General features: G+C 42.1%; 2 protein-coding genes across 2 annotated transcripts in view; one reads left to right on the plus strand and one right to left on the minus strand.

Moving 5' to 3' along the window:
* MRPS27 (mitochondrial ribosomal protein S27) overlaps positions 1-20,793 on the plus strand; it is a 1,100,726-nt gene that overhangs the window by 130,913 nt on the left and 949,020 nt on the right. The window lies entirely within an intron of this gene.
* TMEM174 (transmembrane protein 174) lies at positions 9,367-13,550 on the minus strand. The gene is made up of 2 exons (XM_050793593.1): positions 12,796-13,550; positions 9,367-12,605 (listed from the first exon to the last, which is right to left on the minus strand). Exons 1-2 carry the CDS (start codon positions 13,419-13,421, stop codon positions 12,500-12,502), a joined length of 732 nt encoding a protein of 243 aa, XP_050649550.1. The 5' UTR covers positions 13,422-13,550; the 3' UTR covers positions 9,367-12,499.

Below are 20,793 nucleotides of genomic sequence, written 5' to 3' on the forward strand. Positions count from 1 at the left end.
ATCCTGAAGAATAATTTTTTTTCAGTATCACACATTAAGACATGGAAAGAAAACCCCATTTTAAAAATAAAAAAGAAATCATTATATAATACACATCCTAAAACTAGGTCCTCTGTGGTTGGTTTTAGCGCATTCTCACATTTAAAGGAAGGAGTAGGATTAGGTTCCGCTACATGTAACAGAAAAATAAAAATAATAGAGACTTAAACAAGATGTAAAAAGTTTTTTGCCTCTCATTTAAAAGAAACCTGGAGTAGATAATCAGGCAACATCATAGTCATTGAGGATCCAGCCTTTTTTTTTTTTTTTTTAATCTTTTTCTTCATCTCGGTTACAAGTACCTTCTATCCTCAAGGTCACCTCATAGTTCAAGGTAGCTGCTAGGGCTTCCACAATCATATACAAATGTATTCTCTGAGAATGAGAAAAAGCAGAAAGTCAAAAAATGAATTTCCCCAGCCATTCGTTCTCCATGTAGGCATTCAGGAAGTCCTTTTCACAAACTTCTGCTTATATCTGATTACCCAGAGCTTAACACATGGCCAAATTTAGCTGCAAAGGCATCTGGAAAATTTAGTCTTTTAAATGGGCACATTGCTCCACTTCTTAATAACATAGAACTGCAGTTCTCAACCTTTTCAGTCTTGAAAAAGGTTGATACCTTTTATACCCTAAAAAATTATTGAGGACCCCAAAGAGCTTTTATTTATGTGAGTAATATCTATTAGTATTTGCCATATTAGAAATTAAAGCCAAAAAATCTGAAAATATTTGTTTATTCATTTAAAAAGTATATTTATACTCCCTTTACATGTTAAATAACATATACTTTCCAAAGCAAAAAAATAAAGTGAAAAGAGTGATATTATTTGACGTTTTTGAAAATTTCTTCAGTGTTTAACAGAAGACAGCCAGACTCTTTTATATCTGCTTCTACATTGATTCTGTTGCAATACATCTTGCTTCAATTATATGGAGAAAATCTGGCCTCATGCAAATATGTAACTGAAAAATATAAGTGTTTTTAAAACTTTTTCAGGTAATTGCGGATATTTTTCTCTGATACTACACCATAATTCATGTGGTAGTTATTTAAAGGTTAGTTGCAATGTAGAATCTGAAACCATATCAATGAATATTTTGTACTCTGTTAAAATTCATTGGGATATCTTGCACAGTGAATGGATTTTTAGCCACACATGGTATTGCAATATCACATAATAGTTATATGAAAAATGTTTGTTTAATGAATTATGCAGACCTTTCAAATGCTGACACATTTCATTATATAATTTTAAAATCACATTTTAAAATATCACCACTGATCTAAAAAGAAAAGAACACTTTCAAGAATTTGTCAAGTTCATGATGACAAACATAAGTTTCCAAAAATTATAATTTTTACTTGAAAGGTTGAATGTTATCATTGGCAATTAATACTGTCAGATATTTCTCCTGAAGTGGCAGGCTCACTTTGTTCAGTTTTGAAAAAATATCCACCAAATATACACATCTGAATAATTATGCAGTATCCGGCAGCCATTCTTCCAAGTAAAAATGGCAGTCCATGAGAAATGTGGCTAGTTCAGCTTGCAACTCACAGAGCTGCTTTCCCTCCAAGTAACCATCATAGTCATGTAGGCAGAAGAAGCATGTTATGTGTACCTCCCATTCCACCACACAGACTGTTTAAAAAGCTATGTACTCAAGGGTTGAGATTTAACAAAATTAATAATTTTTACTGCTTCAATAAGGGTATTTAAAAGTGAAACTGGCCATTTTTACTGTACCTCATTGTTTTTACTGTGAGTGCATGCTGGTGAAGAACAGTTGTTGCTGGACAGTTTGGTGCTTGTATTAGTTTCCTGTGGCTGCTCTAACAAATTGTTACAAACTAGGTGGCTTAAAACAACAGAAATGTATTCTCTTGCAGTTCTGGAGGTCAGAAGTCGGAATTCAAGGTGTCAGCAAGGCCACACTTAATCTGGAGGCTCTTGGGGAGAATATGTTTCTTGCCTCTCCCAGCCTCTGGTGGCTGCCAGCATTCCTTGGCTTGTGGCCGCATCACTCCAATCTCTGCCTCTATTTTTATATGGCCTTCTCTTCTTCTGTCTGAAAGTCGCCTTCTGCCACTTCAAGGTATACATGTGGTTGCATTTAGGGACCCCTCCAGATGATCTAGGATCATCTCCCCATCTCCTTAAATTAATCACATCTGCAAAGATCCTTTTTACAAATAAAGCAACATTTACAGGTTCCAGAGATTAGGTCCTGATATCTTTGTGGTGGGGGTGGGGGGGTGGTTGGTGTGCATTTTTCAATCTGCCACAGCGCTATTGCTGTGATTGGTGCTAAGACACTAGCAGTTTGAGCAACTATTGCTTTTATACCATCATTGCAGATGTCCATGCAATCAAGAAGGTAAATAATGTTTTAGAATTATTATTTGATTGTTTCAACCTTGCATAATATGCACCCCAAACTCCTCTGCCAAAACCAAACAAACAAAGGTCTCAGGGAGCCCCAGGGACTTATGGACCACACTTTGGTAACTGCTGATGTCAGGGAATAGATGTTAGGTATACAAATAAAATTCTCTGCCCCAGTAGCCTGGAAGGGAGGCTAGTCTTTTCCATTCCTTCTAAGTGAGCCCATTATTTTATGGGTTCACTTTGGGGGAAATAGAAAAGGAGATGTAAGACTCACTAGTCTCAAATGATGGATAAAGCCACAGGACTATACCACCCTTTGGAAAAGAGGTTTCCACAAGAGTTCTTCACCTCGGATCCACAGAGCTCCCTGAATGATGAGGATCTGCATAGTGCTGGGGAGGAACCAGGGCTCTCCTTGGGTTCTTTAAGAGCTCTGACCCTCCCCGGAAGACGGAAAGCAAGAGCCAGGGCCCGACAGAGCCCAAGAGAATCGGGGATGGGAAGCCTGCAAGGGAGCATGAGAGCAACTTGGGCCTGCAAAGAGCCTTCACCACAGTTCCACAGGTCCAGCAAGTTTCTGTGAGTCCTGTTCAGGCTGTTGAGAGATAGGGGTGTCCCTCATGGCTGAGGTGGGATCAAACCAGCCCCAGAGAGAGGAGGAGGAGTCCAAGCCAGAGCAACCAGAGGGCCAGGGGGCAGGTGCAGCTACTGCGGCCACTGATTCCACCACCGAGAGGGAGATGTGCAGAGTTCCTCCCTGCGCCCCACCTTCTGCTGAGGAATCAGATTACTTAGGTTATTTTCAGCTTCACCTCTCAGGGTACAAAGGTGGCGGCTCCCCATAAATGAATTACCATCTGCCGGGAGTGAACAGTTTTTCTAGGTGTGGTAGCGAGGGCTGGGTTGAGAAATCTATCAAAGAGAGACTCATGGGGTAATCTGATCTGACATTCTGTGTGTGTGCTGCTGTGACGCTGTCATTAGCTAGCAGAGGACTTTAGCAACAACATATATATATATGTGAAATATCGTTCATGTACATGAACCTGTGCTCCCTCCCAAGAGGCTTTGCATTTATGTGTCCATGTAAAAGTGTTATTCATATTACAATGTATTTGCGTCCACATAGATGTATGCATACATGTCACATTTGTATCTATGTGTCTTGCATGTTTACCTATGACATATGTAAGCGGCAGCATGATGATGCAATGAAAACATCAGGACTCAAGAAGATGAGATTAACAGAAGTACACAGAGACGGATCATTTCCTTCTTTTCCTCTTTTGTTCTAAAAATCATTTTATAAACAGGTAATATATGAACATGGTTTAAAAAAAATCATTAATCACCATCAAGTAAAGTGAAAAATGAATCTCCCATCCTCCACCACAGAAATAATTATCACCAGTTCTTATGTATTCTTCAAGAGATATTTCATATATTTGAAAAAAATGAGTATATACACACACACACATAGATGTGTATATATATATTATGTATACATATGTGTGTATATGTATCTATATCCCTTATAAATTAGTTCTTTTAAACTAGTGAATGGCAGGGTTGGAAAAGAAAAATCTCTATCTTCTCATGCCTTGTGTATAAGCACAGACTCCAGAGCACATATTTGTTTGCGTCTGTGATTTACACGTGTGCAGGCTTTGTGATAGAGGGCAAATTTTTTTGTTATAGAAAACTTCTGGAACCTAGAAAACTAATTTCCTTACCAGATCATCTGGTAATTAATCTTAAAAGCTCAAGACAAAAACAAATTCCCTATCTGAGACCTTTGTGCTTTCCCAGAGGCAGGTGAGAATCATTCCGGTGGAGTTGTCTGCACTTTCTGATTTGTCATCAATTCCTTAGGAGCAATCCGGTAAAGGTTTATTTAGTACATCCCTCTGTTGATTTTATAACCACTGCTGACTGCTTGGGACATAAAACTCTTGATGATTTACAAGCAGTAAGTAGGCAAGAAATTCATAAATCACATGATATAATAAGGATGTAGGTGAATACACACACATACACTTATTCATATCCACCTTCAGAAGAAGAGTTGTAGGTATGTCCAGAAAATACACTCATCTTTAATTCAAAAAAATTGAGAGCTCATTGATAAGAGGCCCACAGTCAATAACATCTGAGAGGTAAATTATATCAGGTAATATTTTAATGTAAAGAAAAAGGCTTTGCTCTTGAATTTCTGAAAGAGGAGACTCTGGTTCGTGCTTTTGAGATGTTCAAAGGGGTTTTTATGATCCCTGAAGGAAAACAACAAATTTTTTTCTAAAAAGCTTTACTGACCAGGCCAAAAATGTTGAAGATTGCCAAGGTTTCCTGATACTCTTGAAATTATTCTGCAACAAATAATCCTCAACTAAACAGTCATTTAAAGATCTCTCTCTTTTTTTCTAAGTCTGGTTTTAGAAAAATCTCTAATAGTATTCTAAAAGTAGGAAAAATAAAAGTTTTTAATTCCGGGGAAGTAGTAGGGCTTCAGGGAACTAATAGAGAAGGAGAAAAATCTCATAAAACATATTTGTTTGGAAAGTAAAATTTAATAATTATGAATCTGCTACCATGAGTAGTTTGCCAACCATCTGCCTCTCAAAATGTAGTATGAAACAGCTAGAAATTTAAGATGCAATTGGCAAAATGTAATTCTTATTTGGATTCTGATTCAAACCAAACAAAGAAGAAAAAATAAGAGAAAGTGAGATGGGGGAAAATTGGGGAAACTTGAACACTGATTAGGTATTTGATAGCATTCAAAAATCATTGTAAGTTTTTAAGGTATAATAATGGTGTTCTATTTTTTCAAGTCTTTATCTTTTAAAGATACACAATAAAATATTTTAGGATGAAATTATTTTATGGCTTGAATTTGCTTTTTAAAAATGCAATTGGGGGAATTGTGAGTGGAGGGTATAAATTAAACAAGATTGGCCATGAGTAGATAATAATTGAAGCTAGATGAAAGATACATGGGGTTTCATATACAGGAATACTTCAGAGACACTGTGGGCTCAGTTCTAGACCACTGTAAGAAAGCAAATTATGCAATAAAGTGAGTCACACAAATTTTTTCTGTTTCCCAATGCATATAAAAATATATTTATGGTCTGGGCGTGGTGGTTCACACCTGTAATCCCAGCACTTTGGGAGGCTGAGGTGGGTAGATCACTTGAAGTCAGGAGTTCAAGACACGCCTGGCAAACATGGTGAAACCCTATCTCTACTAAAAATACAAAAATTAGCTGGGCGTGGTAGCAGGTGCTTGTAATCCCAGCTACTTGGGAGGCTGAGGCATGAGAATCATTTGAACCCGGGAGGCAGAGGTTGCAGTGAGCCGAGATTGTACTGCTGCACTTCAGCCTGGGCAACAAAGCGAGACTCCATCTAAAAAAAAAAAAAAGTACGTTTACACTACGCTTGTCTGTTAAGGGTGCAGTAGTATTATGTCTAAAAAACAATGTACATACCTTGATTTTAAAATACTTTATTGCTTAAAAATGCTAGTGATCATCTGAGCCTTCAGCAAGTTATAATCTTTTTGCCGGTGGAGGGTCTTGCTGACAAATCAGTATGGTGTTTGCTGAAGGCTGAGGTGGCTGTAGTCATTTCTTAATGTAAGACAACAGTGACGTTTGCTGCATTGTTAACCTCTTCCTTTCATAAAAGATTTCTCTGTAGCATGAGACGATGTTTGATAGCATTTTACCTAAAGTAGAACTCAGCTTTCAAAATTGGAGTCAATCCTCTAAAACCTGATGCTGCTTTATCAACTAACTTTATGAAATATTCTCAATTCTTTGTTGTTATCTCAACGATGTTCACAGCATCTTAATCAGGAGTAGTTTCCATCTCATGGAACCATTTTCTTTGCTCATTCATAAGAAGCAGCTTCTCATTCATTCCAGTTTGATCATGAGATTGGAGCAATTCAATCACATCTTCAGGCTCCACTTCTAAATCTACTTCTCTTGCTTTTTCCTTCATGTCTGCGGTTACTTCCTCCACTGAAGTCTTGAGCCTCTCAAAGTCATCCAAGAGGACTGGAATCAACTTCTTCCAAACACCTGTTAACGCTGCCATTTTTACTTCTTCCCACGAATCACAAATGTTCTTAATGGTATCTAGAATGATGAATCCTTTCCAGAAGGTTTTCAATTTACTTTTCCCAGATCCATCAGAGCAATCACTATCTATGGCAGCTATAGTCTTACAAAATCCTTTTCCTAAGTAATCAGACTTAAAAATATAAATCATTCCTGGATCCATGGGCTGCAGAGTGAATGTTATCTTAGTGAGCATGAAAACAACATTAATCTGCTTATACATCTCCATCAGAAATCTTGGGTCAATGAGCAGTAATATTTTTAATGGGATCCTTCTGAGCATCAGGTGTCAACAGTGAACTTAGAATATTCAGGAAATCATGCTAAAACAGATGTGCTCTCACGCAGGCTTTGTTGTTCCATTTTTAGAGCACAGGCAGAATAGATTCAGCATTATTCTTAAGGGCCTTGGGATTTTTGGAATGGTCAATGAGCATTGGCTTCAGCTTCAAGTCACCAACTGCTTTGACCCCTAACAAGAAAGTCAGCCCGTCCTTTGAAGCTTTGAAGCCAGGCACTGACTTCTCCTCTCTAGCTGTGAAAGAACTAGATGGTCTTCCATCTAGAAGACTGTTTTATCTACACTGAAAATCTGTTGTTTAGCATAGCCACCTTCGTCAATGATCTTAGCCAGATCTTCTGACTAACTTGCTGCAGCTTCTAAATCAGCACTTGCTGCTTCACCTTGCACTTTTATGTTATGGAGATGGCTTCTTTCCTTAAATCTCATGAAGCAACCTCTGCTAGCATCCAATTTTTCTTCTGCAGCTTCCTCACTTCTCTCAGCCTTCATAGAATTGAAGAGAGGTAGGGCCTTGCTCTGGATTAGGCTTTGGCTTAAGAGAATGTTGTAGCTGGTTTCTATCCAGACCAGTCAAACTTTCTCCACATCAGTAATAAGGCTGTTTCAATTTCTTGTTATTTGTGTATCCACTGAAGTGGCACTTTTAATTTCCTTCATGAACATTTCTTTTGCATTCACAACTTGGCTAATTATTTGGTACAAGAAACCTAGCTTTCAGCCTGTCTGGGCTTTCAACACACCTTCCTCACTAAGCTTAATTTCAAGTGAGCTTTTGATTTTGAGTGAGAGACATGTGACTCTTCCTTATACTTGAACACTTAGAGGCCATTTTAGGGTTATTAGTTGGCCTAATTTCAGTATCGTTGTGTCTCAAGGAATAGGAAAGCCCAAGGAGAGGGAGAGAGTCGGGAGAATGGCCAGTGGGTGGAGCAGTCAGAGTGCACACAACATTTATCAAGTAAGTTCACCATCTTATATGAGCAAGGTTCATGGTGCCCCAAAACATTTTCAACAGTAACATTAAAGATCACTGATTGCAGATCACCATAACTGATATGATAACAATGAAAAAGTCTGAAATATTGCAAGAATTACTAAAATGTGATGTAGACACACAACGTGAGCACATGCTGTTGGAAAGATGGCCCTAAGAGACTGGTTCCACATGGGATTGCCACAAACCTTCCATTTGTAAAAAAAAAAAAAAAAAAAAAAAAAAAAAGTCTTCAAAGTCCAATAAAATGAGATCTTCCTGTACTCTTTAATGTACTCTTGTATTTGTTTGAAATTTTTTATGAGGTGAAAAACAAAAAACAGCTAACAAGCTAGAATGGTTATTCATTATGTATTTGAACATTTCTTCACGTATTCATATCACATTTATTGTTCAACAGAAACCAAGCATTAGTTGTATAAAGGGCTCTGAGTGAGACACTTTAGTGAATGCTGAGCGGTGTGAGCTACAGTCACTCCAGCCAGTGCGGGTTGTGACGGGTAGCGACACTGCTGATATCTAGACCACATCAGCCTCTATGGTGTGTGCTGGAGCCTCTCTCCTCTTGGTAAGTAAGAAGGTGTCTACCCATTGGTTATTGTGAAGAGCTTCTGTATGGGGGACCGGCCACCCAGCAGTATTCAGCTTCAGTGCAATCTACTCCACTGATCTAACAGTCATCAAGGCCCAGAGGAGCCCCAGAGGTCTGAAGCTGAAAACAGAGACTCCAGGCCAGCTCTCCAGAAATAAAGGAGGCTTTATTTTTATGCTGTACCTAAAAAAGAAAAAAAAAAGTAAGGAGAGCAGTCGAAGGGCTGGTTTTGCAGCAGAGAGTCATGTGGTGAATTTGAAACTTACACCGGTGCCTGGCCTGCAGAGCAGAAGGGAACGTGACTGGGCTATCTGGGAAGCCCTCCACCTCTAGAAGGCACTTCCCAGAGGGCGGTGAAAACATAGTCTCCTTGCACAAGAGATCGGCCCTCCTGTGGCCCAAAGGGAGAAAGAAAAGTCCTAAGAGCTTTGTGAAAGCTTCTTCCCCTTGGTATCTGAGCCTCGTTTCTCAAACCTGGATGATCCCTTTCCTGTTCCATCAAAACCATCAGCTGTTATCAATCACTCTAGCCAAAAGACCCAGCCCAAAGTGCTCCCAGGAGATAACAAGTTCTTAAGAAACTCGTGGCTGGGCGCAGTGGCTCACACCTGTAATCCTAGCACTTTGGGAGGCTGAGGCAGGTGGATCACCTGAGGTTGGGAGTTCGAGACCAGCCTGACCAACATGGAGAAGCCCCATCTCTACTAAAAATACAAAATTAGCCAGGTGTGGTGGTGCATGTCTGTAATCCCAGCTACTCGGGAGGCTGAGGCAGGAGAATCATTTGAACCCGGGCGGCGGAGGTTGCAATGAGCTGATACCGCATCATTGCACTCCAGCCTGGACAAGAGCGAAACTGCATCTCAAAAAAAGAAAAGAAAGAAAAGAAAAGGAAAAGAAAAGAAAAGAAAAAACTCTTTTCCTGTAATCAACAAGAGCTTTTAACTTTATTTTTAATTCTGTGTAGATCCCCAGAGCATGCCCACCACATGGCCCCTCTGCAGGCTGAGGATGGAGGAGAGGGGAAGAATGGCTCCCAATATTCTGGTCATTTAGCTCTGAATGTCACCAGCAAAGTGAATGTTATACCTGCATATGCCCTCTGGGTCTTGCCCTAACCAGTCAATGTGCAAAATCTGATCACAGCTCCCTCTTCAGAAAAACACTTCCATGGCTTCCCAACTGCTCTTTAAACAAAGCCTAAAATGTTTGACAAGACTGACAAGGTTGACCAGGCCCTGTGGGTTCTGGCTCGGACACCAAACCTTCAGGCACCCGCTCCAAGCCGGAGCTGCTTCCTCCACTGATAATCTAAGGGAAAAGAGCATAGCCAGGAGCTGGACTCCAATCAGTGTCCCCAGATCATAGTTTCCCATGGTTCACCCCTGATGAGATACTGAGTGAAAGAATGATAAAAGGCAAATATCTGGACAACAAACCAGAAACTCTGTCGGGAATGTGTCCTGCTGGTCAGAGACGTAGCAAGGACCTGGTTGGAAGTCAGAGTTTAGGAGCCACTCAGTGGGCTTCCCATCAGGTTGGCCCCTGAAATTCCCAAATAAAGAAATAGCATGAGTGGTTGTCTCAAAGCAAGAAAATTGGTGGGTGTAATTTCTTGGTTACTGGAAGGCACCTCTGTTTGAGGGTTGTGGCAGCAGAAAAATAAAAAGGTTGACACAGCCTGCTAAATGCCTCCTAATACTGCCTCCCACATGTGGCTCTGCCAGGCCTCTCCCTCCTGCCCTCTCCTCTTTGTCTAGTAGACAGCCACTGTTCCTTTAGCTCCTAGCACAGTCTCCACAGGTCCACAGACACCTGTCACTTAGATGTCCCTGTGAACAGTGCTCCCTGGGATTATACAAGGCAATGACCCTGACTTCACTTCCCCAAGCAAGCCTCATGACCCTTTGATGAGTTCAAATCCCTCTTAGGGCCACAGGACTTCTCAGTGGTGTCAGAGAACAATTAATAGACGATTAATACAGATAATGAATCCGTATCTTTCTCCCCCACTAGACTACTAGACTAGAGGCTCTGCAAGAGCAGAACCATGTATGCTCTCTTGTTGGTGGAATTTTTCAGTTACGTTTCCATTTGATGGACCCGGACCAGACACAGAGTAGATGCTCAATAAATAAATGTTGCACTAATGAACAAATTCCCGTTTTCTGATCCCTGACTGCTGCAGACCCTACTCCTACCTCGAGCTCCTGAAGTCATTAGCCCTGAAGCCCTCTCTTTGAAAGCATAAATGACCTCTATGTTAGCATTTTTCCCTCTGTCTTGGAACAGGAATTGTTGGTGCCTGAAACTAACCATCCCAACTCTCCAGGCCACCTCCCTGCATATCTGACTCCAGGTATCTCCAAGACCAACTGGCTGCCCTGCCCTCCCCAGCTGCACATGGGGATGTACTTCCCTAACAAGGTTTTCTTTTTTGAGCTACTTTTGATGTTCATTGTAGCCCAAATTTATGAACATAAAATTATGGGGTGGGTGAGGATAGCAGGGGTTGGGGGGAGACAGTGAAAGCAGCACTCAAGGTTAGGGTGGCATGAGGGGCCCAAAGTGTCATCTGTTGGTCAGCATGCCACTGGTGATGTTCAGTCTGGTCCTTGTCACCAAACTTCTTCTCCAAAACCAATGGCCCTCAGCTAGGGACCAGTGTCTCAGGGATCTGTTGAACATAAAGCTAGTTTCTGTAAATGAAATCATTTCCACCTATCAACTATCATCAAACATGAAAGTGGATGTGAAAAGACTTTGTCCCTAAGATATAACATCAATAACAACAATAATGTACCAAGCTTACTTCACTCATGTCCTTTGAAAGCTAGACACTTCTGATCAAAATTAGTAAAAGTCGTTCCATATACAAACATGATATCAACATTTTTTAAAGAATTGCTACATTCCATGTGGCACATCCTTTGGGATGTGCCACCCTTACCTTGAGTGGCATTGCCTTTGAAGCCTAAAGCAAATATTTTCTTTTAAAACCTAATGGTTTTAAACTGTCTCTTCTGAAGTCTGTGAGTCAGTTCCAGTTGTTTATTACACAGCCAAATTCAGAGAGATTAAGGACACCAAAGATTTTAATGAAGAAGATGAGTTTCTTTTAGTCATAAAGATTGTTTCTATCATATCATTCCCCATGTGTTGACATGGCAACTCTGCTCTGTCTCGCTCCACAGACCTACGGGTACTTAGGAAAGTCCTGTGTTCTGTCAGCCGCTGGGCCCAGTTAGTTCATGCCTGGTGCGGGCCCCAGCCCGGGGTGGACCAAGAGCCCACCCAGGTACATCACAAGTCAAGCTTCAACCTTGCAGAAGAGAATAGCAGCAGCCAGGGGTCACTGTGACTCAGTGATCAGGGAAGGATTTATACACAGTGTTATCCTATTACGGTCTATTTTGTGTAATTTAGCCAGGTATCCAATACTATTCTAGCAGGAGACATGCTTTATGTTATTTCATTGGTTTGATGTTTTTGTTTTGTTTTGTTTTATAGCCTTTAAGGTACCCAGAGTCCTCAGAGAGGCCAGATGGCAGCTGAGTTGTTTGGGATTAGTGAGTCTGCTTTGGGGCCAAGGACAGCCACCGGGAAGTCTCCAGCTGGGCCTGCTTTCTCTTCCCTGCTTCCTTCCCACCAACTCTCACCTCTGTGGAAACTCCCAAAGTCTCAGAAGTCATGATTTTTTCATTGGCTGCTGGGGTTAAAATTGAGCCACCAATGCCTTCCTACAGGGAAGGGGGAAGGTGGGGGATGAAAAAGTGAAATTCCTGCTCCTGAGCCTTACACAGGAGATTTCTTACCCAAGGGAATCTGAAACTGTTCCAGAGGAAAATTGCCTCGGGCCAGTCTAATTTTTACCAGTCTGAGACATTGCTCCCACTTCCCCTTTCCCCCTTTGAATGATCTCTGTCAGGCTGCCTGGGCACTGCTGTTGCTTCTGAAGGTCGCAACATAGAACACCACGGTTGTCAGGTAACAATGACGGAAACGCTTGCTCCCTGAGCTGAGCATTGTATTATTATATCAGAATAGTCTCTAGCGAGGGAGAGAGTATATTTCTTCGTAAGGTGGAGGAGAGAAGCAGGCACAGGCCTCCTCTTCCAGCTGTGTCTCTTCTACCTGGTCAGCATCAGGACTGGGCCTGAAATGTGAGCAGAAAACACAGGTACATTATGGTCCAAAGCACCATTCACAGAACCAAGGCTGCCATCGTGGGCAACAGGCTAAGCAGAGATTCGCAGTCTCCCAACACCTTATTCATGGACCAAACAGCCACAGATCACGATGGAGATGGCTAGAAGGAGTGCATTCCCCCAGTAGACACGCCATACCTGTGGTTTCCACCATCCGCGAAAGAAGGGCAGCCTTCATCAACCACAAATGCAGAGTTATCTTGAGGGTAGATGGTGTAGTATTGAGGAGGACTCGGCACGGCAGTTGCTGCCCCTCCAGGGGTTATGAGGCCACAGGGGCTCACCACAGACTGCAGGTAGCTGGTATTTATCCCCATAGGCTCTGGAGAACCATAAGGAGGAGGGATGTACTGCACCACAGTGGCCCCATGGAAGGTGATGGGTTGGTTGATGCCAGTGAAAACAAATGATGGTCCTCCTGGTGTCTGTTCCAAGTCCGGGACCCTTTCCTCACTTTCTTTGCACAACTGGCAGGAGAGCATTTTGAACTTGCACACAGATATCAGGATGAATGTCACCCCAACCGACAGTAGGACAGGCCCAAGGAGCTGGGTCCATTCAAAGTGGGAGACACCTTGGTATTTGATCCAGCCCATGACAGTGAATGTGATCCCCACCAGCCCCAGAAAGATGCCTGAGAAGAGCAAGGTGGCCCCAGCCTTGTCGTCATCGGACACCTGGATGTCAGCGGTGCTGGGTGTGTAAGGAGTGACGGAAAACACATTGACAGGGAAGTCCTCCAAGCGGCCGCTGCCCTGCTCCATTGCTCCTTGTGGCCTCACCCTGCTTCTTAGAGTGGAGAGGATTGTGAGAGCCAAGGAATCACAGGTCCAAATTAGTTATAGAAGAACTCAGGGCTTGTGCTTAACAGGGTGTAACACACAGAGGGCTGGACCTTGTTTAGAAGAATAAAGGTCTGAGAAATGAAGCCTGAAGTTTTCTCATGTATTGTCAACAAGTGGAGGTCTCTGTTTTGCAAGTCAATGACAAGCTGTCTCTCTAATTCACATTCATTCATTCACACATTCAAAAATTAACTTATTGAGTCCATCTTTCTTTTTCTTTTCTTTTCTTTTCTTTTTTTTTTTTCTTAGAGCGTGGGTCTCACTCTGTCACCCAGCTGGAATGTAGTGGCACAATCATAGCTCACTGCAGCCTCAACCTCCTGGGTCAAGCGATCCTCCCACTTCATCCTCTCCAGTAGCCAGGACTACAGGCACACATCACAATGCTCAGCTAATTTTTAAAATTTTTTGTAGAGATAGGGTCTCATTACGTTGACCAGGCTGGTCTCAAACTCTTGGACTCAAGTGATCTTCCTGCCTTGGCCCCAGGAGGTACTCTTCTATAGCAATTTAAGATGCTGCCATAAGACCCTGTTTTTGTCCTCCCCAACACAGGTTTGTAGAAATGGCAGAGCTCCCTCAAGGGTCTCCAGCAGTGAACAGGGCCCTTGATATATCCACACATGCACAGGAGTCTAACCTGATTTTCCCAGTGGTTCAGCTCATTAGGAATAGACAGACACCTATTTCTTGACCGCATGTGTATTCCTATCTACTTCACGAACCCCTAGCTGTGATGATACTTAAACTTCAATAATAGTTCTCACAAAGCCCTAAGATCCTGTTCTTTTCTGGCCAACCCCATACGCCTTTTGCTTTCTGCATTTGGGGAGTAATTCTAGCCTTGGGAGAGGAACAACATCGTAGGAAACCTTTCTATGCACTGCATCACTGCCAGGGGTTGAATAAGCATCAGGTATGACCTGGCTCACTGGGACACATGCTTCGGACCCTCCCTCCATGGTGGCCACACAGTTCCTGGTCTCCAAGGTGAAACAACCAGCTGTGTTTTGGAGCCTGCTGTTTTCCAACCAAACACAAGTTGATGTAGAGAAGACAGTTTAATTTTCAATAACATTATCTCATTCATGACTGCAAAACTTCCAAACAGCCCCATGAGTTTCCTCCTCCACCGAATAATAACTGTAGCCTTCTTTCCTTCCTAGACAGATTTTATCCAAGCAGATGCTCTCTGCAGTAGTTAAATATTATATTAGTTCCCTTTTGCAGAATTGAGAGAGCTGCCGTCTTGCCCCAAGGCAGAGCTCCCTAAACTTCCCTTGACAAAGAAATCATGTGGGCCACTTTTTTAAAGGACAAAATGTGAGCTCCCAATTCAGATCAACAGAATCAAATATCCAAGGGAAGGACCTCAGGTGATTCATCATTAAGAAATCTTAGGAAACCCTACCTCAGGTTAACCCTAAATGCTTCTAGGAGACCAGAGGACTTTCTCCCCATGAAAATCCCTCTCCCTGCTACAGGACAAGGCTTGTAATCTCCTACTTCACTGCCAAACAGATGGGAAAGCAAGCAGGTGACCCCTGAGGTATCTTACTGGATGTGCCTTAGAGCAGCAAGGCTGGAGTGGGGTTGCTATACGAACAGGCTGCCTTTTCCCACTGAGCTAGATCAGAGATCCAGGAAAGCCAGATTTTCTCTTTAACTATAAATTTCTGGTAAGTTAGCCTGACATTATTTTCAGGTTCTTAAGTCCTAAGTTAACAGTCAAAACAATCCCTGACATTTAGAAAAAAACTAGGATCTCAAAAATGTCTTCTAAATCACTCAATTTATGTTTCCCATTTGCCTTTAGCTATATCCACCGAGAATAACTGGGAAGCCTGAGAGAGTAGAGGAAACAGATCACCCTCTTTTAGACAGCTCATGAATGCAAACTGGAACTGCTTTCAAAGCAGAAAGATCAGAAAGTTCTCCAATTACATTTTCAAGGTCACTTTGACTCAGCTGCTTCTTCCAAAAGCCCCACCTCTGTCTAGATGGGTAAATAGCAATTTTTTTTTTTAAAGCTAACCAACTGAATTCAACAGCATATTAAAAGGACTAAATGCCATGACCAAGTGGAAGGCAAGGCTGGTTCAACATACAAAAATCAATCTATGTAATGCAGTATATTCACAGAACGAAGGGGGAAAAACCACACATGATCATCTCAATTGATGAGTGAAGGGGAAACATTTACTGAATACTTACTATGTACCAGGCGTAATTCTATACATTTAATATAAGTGACATAATTTCATTCTTTTAACAACCAGGTAACAGTCAAGAAAACTACGCCGATTGTTAAGCTATGGTGACTCAGCTCCAAACCCACCTTTTTAAACTTCTCTTTGTCTCAGACTCTGCAAAGCACACTTTTCGTTTTCCAGGCTGCTCCAGTTAGGCTCTGCCAATAGGGGTTGCTACAGGGAGATTTCAAGGTGGCAGGAAGGAGAAGGCACTTAGTAGTTTCTATTTTGCTTGCTGTTACTGTCAGTGTCATTCCAACAACAGTTCTTCATCCTGGCAGTAACAGTTCCAGTTTCCAGAAACCTCCTCCTGCCCTCCAATCAGCCTTGCTGTGCCCCTTCAGGGAAACCAACACCAGCCACTTGGACATGTTCTTTGTCCAAGCTCCTGAGATGCCAGAATTAGCCGAGTGACATTTTCTACTCAAAGAGCTGGATCCTGGCTCCACAAGGGCCCTTCTCCAAGCTTCTGCTTTCTAATGTTAGCCCAACCTCTTCCTTTTGTTCCCGCAGCCTGTTTTCACTAAGTCTAAGTGGCCTTAGTGTTTATTTTTTGCCTTTTCAACCCTCCAATATCTGTTAAACTAATTTCCTATATCAGATTCTCTCTATTAAAATAACTGGTATGGTTTCTGTTTCCCTAAGTGATTCTGACTGATAAGTGGTATTCACAGTGGAGTTAGGAAACATACCTGTGAAGATGGGATTCTGGAATTGATTTGGTCATATTCTTGGCCTCAAATACAATGCTGAGTCTTCATCAATGAAACATGGGATATTTGTAGACCATGGCATGAAGTGTCATCAAAACTAATACAAATAGCACCTGTAGTAGGCTGTGATGAATTGCCTATTGGAGCAAATGCCTTGGGGACCAACTGGCTGCTACACTTAATCACTATGACAATAATGATGGGCTGCAAGTTCTGTGGGATGGAGATGGCCACTTCAGAACGCCCTGCAATACTTATAAAAAGAAAGTAACAAGCTCAGGTCTTTAAATTCAGCTCAAGTCACAGTCAGAGAACCAGAGAGTTTCTGTGGTGGTCTTAAAAGAATCTTGTATCCTATATTTACAGGGCTGACCTCACCAAAAGTCAACAAAATTTAAATAGATATCTTTCTATATAGCTATACATCTGTGGAGGCTACAGCCACTCCATCTTAGATGCTAACCCGCCATGTTGACTTTTGTCTAACTCATTCCAGGAATGCCTTTAAAATGTCTGTTTTATCTGCTGTTCCTTGCTTGAGAGCATGTACTTACTGTAAACCCTGCCCTTAGATCAAAGGAACTTTAATGTTATAGTACTTACCATAAATCCTGACCTTAAGTAATTGTTCTACACGTCCCTTCTGAAGCACACATACCCCTTCCCTGAGGTATGTAAGCTCTGGGTCTGGTGAGTAAGGGTACAGGATCCACCATCTTGTCTCATGGCTCCCAGGAACATGGCCTATGTTCTTAAGTCCCTATTAAATGTTCCTTTCTGAGAAACTGGACTCGTCAGCCTCTTTCCTCAATCTCTCAGTTTCCTTGACCTTTGAGGATAGGTTTGCATAGATCTGCTTACTATGGAACAGTATCTATATCTACATACGATTGGTTCATTTTCTCTGGAGAACCCTAATAGACAATGATACTTAAAGTGTCCATGGTAAGTAGTGATTCTGTACAGAGTAATCATATATAAAACCACAGCACAGGCCTCCAGGGTTTTAGAGAAAATCTGTGTTGCTTCTGCCGGCAGCTATTCTCCTTTTGAGACACAGCTCATGATTCTTTACTGGGCCCTGGCTACTGGGCCCTGCATCACCCTGGGACACTGAATGACCCCTGAGCTGCCAATCATGATCTGAGCATATCTGGCCCACACAACTGTAAGTTTGTGCATGCACAGCAGTGATTCATTATCAACTAAAAATGGTATTTAAGAACTTGGACATGAGCAGGTCTAGAATTACAAGTAACTACATAAACAGGTGGTTCAGAGCCTTACACTTACTCTTACTGAGTGGCGTCTTCTCCTACAATCCAAACCTATGGCCTACTGGGGAGCTCTTCACAGCTAGATGACCAAGGAGAAAAATTCTCAGGTCTTGTGTATAGGTTATTCTGGACAACAGTGGATGGCTGAAGCATTATGACACCCATGAGGAATGTTCCTGAAAGATGCTAGAAATAGGGTAGAATAGAAATCCTAGCCAGCAGAACTTCAAGCAGGACATTTGGTTGTCCATGTTGTCTGAGCTGAGAGATGGCCAACAATCTATGTTGGTTCATAGGCAGAGGTGAATGGTGTCCTAGGTTTCAAGGACTCAGAAAGAATGAGATTGGAATGTGAGTAACAGGAAGTATGGTGAACAAGTTATAAGGATATCTCAAAGTGGGCACAGAGTGTAAAAGATAGTTGTGTTCCCCGTGAACACTCACCCAAGGGCATCCACTGCAAACGAGGCTCTACCAGTCAGGTGAACAAGCTGGTGTTTTCTGTGGATATCAGTCAGTCTTTTCCCCCAGACTTCAGAGTGTTTCCTTGATGAACCCATGTACACAGGATGCAGGCCACCATGATGAAAGGGATGAAGGCTATGCACGAGCTTAAAACTGGTAGCTAATCTGGCTACCATCACTGTTGAGTACCTAACCTACCAAAAGCAGAGACCACTGCTGAGCCCCCAATGTGGCACTATTCCCTGAAGATCACAGCCAAATATCTGATGGCAGCTGGATCATGGTGGACTCCTTCCAAGAGGGGCAGCAATTTGTCCTTACTCAACTAAACACATATTCTGGGTTATGGATTTGTCCTCTCTGACTTTAATACTTTTACCAGCATCATCGTATGTGATGTACAGAATGCCTTATTCACCATGATGGTATTCTGCAAAACGTTGCTCCTGATCAGAGAACTTAGTTTACAGCAAAAGAAGTACAGCAATGATCCTATGCTCATAAAATTCACTGCTATAACTACATCCGTTACCATCCAGAAGCAGCTAGCCCAATAGAATGGTGGCATGGCTTACTGAAGATACAGTTATGGCACCAGTACAGAGATATCACCCTGATTAGATAGCATCTTAGGTAGGTTCCCTAGAAATAGATGCCGAGGGGGTCACTTGAATGCCACAGGTTTGTTGGAGAATGCTCTAGGAAACAATGCCTAATGGGAGAGAGGGTAGTAGAACTGCACAAGGGAAAAGTTGAACTATGATGCAGTTGCAACATAGGCTTCAGCTGAATGCTTAGGTCTTCCTGGAGCTTGGATGCTGCTTCAGAATTGTTCCAAATTGAGGTTAAGGTGCCAGGCCTTTGTATTCCCGTATCAACCAGTCACTGAATGCAGGTTGCCACCAAGAGGGGGACATAATCTTGGCCTCCTTTCCTGCTGAGGAAAATGCCCAGAGAGGAGTGTAGTATGAACTGTCAGCAGGCAACACTTCTGGTAGCTAGGGGAATAAATGCCACAGTCCTAAGGTGGATCTAAGCAGTGTTCCACAGCATCTGCCAGAGATGTCATTTCATCTTTGGGATGCAGTACATGCTTTAAATCAGCAAGCAATATACAGCATTGTTTCTCTCATTGTCAGAATAAACGGGTCTAGAAATTAAAGAGAAAAAGTAGGAGTGACTCCTCTCACTATCACACCTGTTAATCTACTCACATTATTTTTTCTGACTGTCTTTCAACTTTGACCTGGGAGGTCTTAGTCTTACTATTGTGTACCAAGGGACACAACAATAGAAAAGTGACACTGCCACTTGGCCATTCTGAGCTTCTCATGACCCTTAACCAGCAAGCAAAGAAGGGGTTACTTTCCTGGCCAGGATAATTGCTCTTTATTACCAAGAGGAAACTGGATTGCTACAACATCATGGGAGCAGAAAGGACAATATTTAGAACACAGGGCTCTCTGGGACCTCTCTTCATATTTTTATGCCCAATAATAAAAGTTAAAGAAAAATTGTAATCACCAAAACACAGGACCATTGTGGATTCAGATTCTTCCAAAAAGAAAGTTTGGGTCACTCCACTGGGTAAAGAACTAATCAACTGAGACCTTGATGAGGACAAAGGAAACAGGGACTAAGTAGTGGTAGAAAGAAGTTACAAATATCAACTAGGGACTCATGGCCAATTGCAGGAATAAACGCGGCAGCAGCTCTGCATAGCTTCTTCCTTAATTGTTATGTATATATTTATTTGTATATACAAACCAATTTCTTTTTCTGCCTTTCCTCCTTCCCCTTATTATTTTACACAAAGATTGTTGTCTGTGGTCAACTTTATAATTTAGTTTTTATCCAGATGGGACTGTGGCCAAATTTAAGAAGAATGAACATTGCCTAGAGATTAATGCATGAATGATTCTTGGAAGTTTGTATCTCCCATTTCAAGGAGAGGATGAGGGCATCTTTATTTGGACACCAGTTTCATCTTGTTATGCAAAACACAAAGTGGTTTTTGTTTGTGGATACAAGTGTAAGTAATGTGTAGAAGGCTGTGTGTGGATGCTGAGTAGCCAAAGGGGTAGATGGTGGTTGTTATCAAGCTATTGTCCCTCAGGTCCAAATCCATCCTTCTCTACTGTGCTTTGTAGTGATGGGGCTGGGACTCCACAAGCCACATCTCACTCTGACAGCTGGCTTGCTACTAGGCATTGCCACAGGAGGTATTAGAGGGAGGCTACAAGGTGGAAGGAGGGAGAAGGGATTTGCTCTTTTCTGTTTTGCTTGCTATTTCGGTCATTTCACCCAGCAGTGCTTCCTGTGGTAGTCACAATTGGGTCCAGTTTCCAGTCTGTCCCCATATCCCCACTCTCATTGTACCCTTCAGAGGTACTAGCACCAGCTGGACAGTGCCATCCTGAGAGGTCTGGGTCCAAGCCCCAGGGGTCTCTCCCCCAAGCTCTAAGCCCTGATACCCTAACTGCTTTGCAGTGATTCTTCAGCCCTAGAAGTGGTAGCTTCTTCCTATCACATCAATGTTTTTCTTTTGTCTTTTCAATCTTCTATCTGTTTAACGAACTCCCCA

This window comes from Macaca thibetana, chromosome 6, assembly GCF_024542745.1.
Source record: "Macaca thibetana thibetana isolate TM-01 chromosome 6, ASM2454274v1, whole genome shotgun sequence".
NCBI lineage: Eukaryota > Metazoa > Chordata > Mammalia > Primates > Cercopithecidae > Macaca > Macaca thibetana.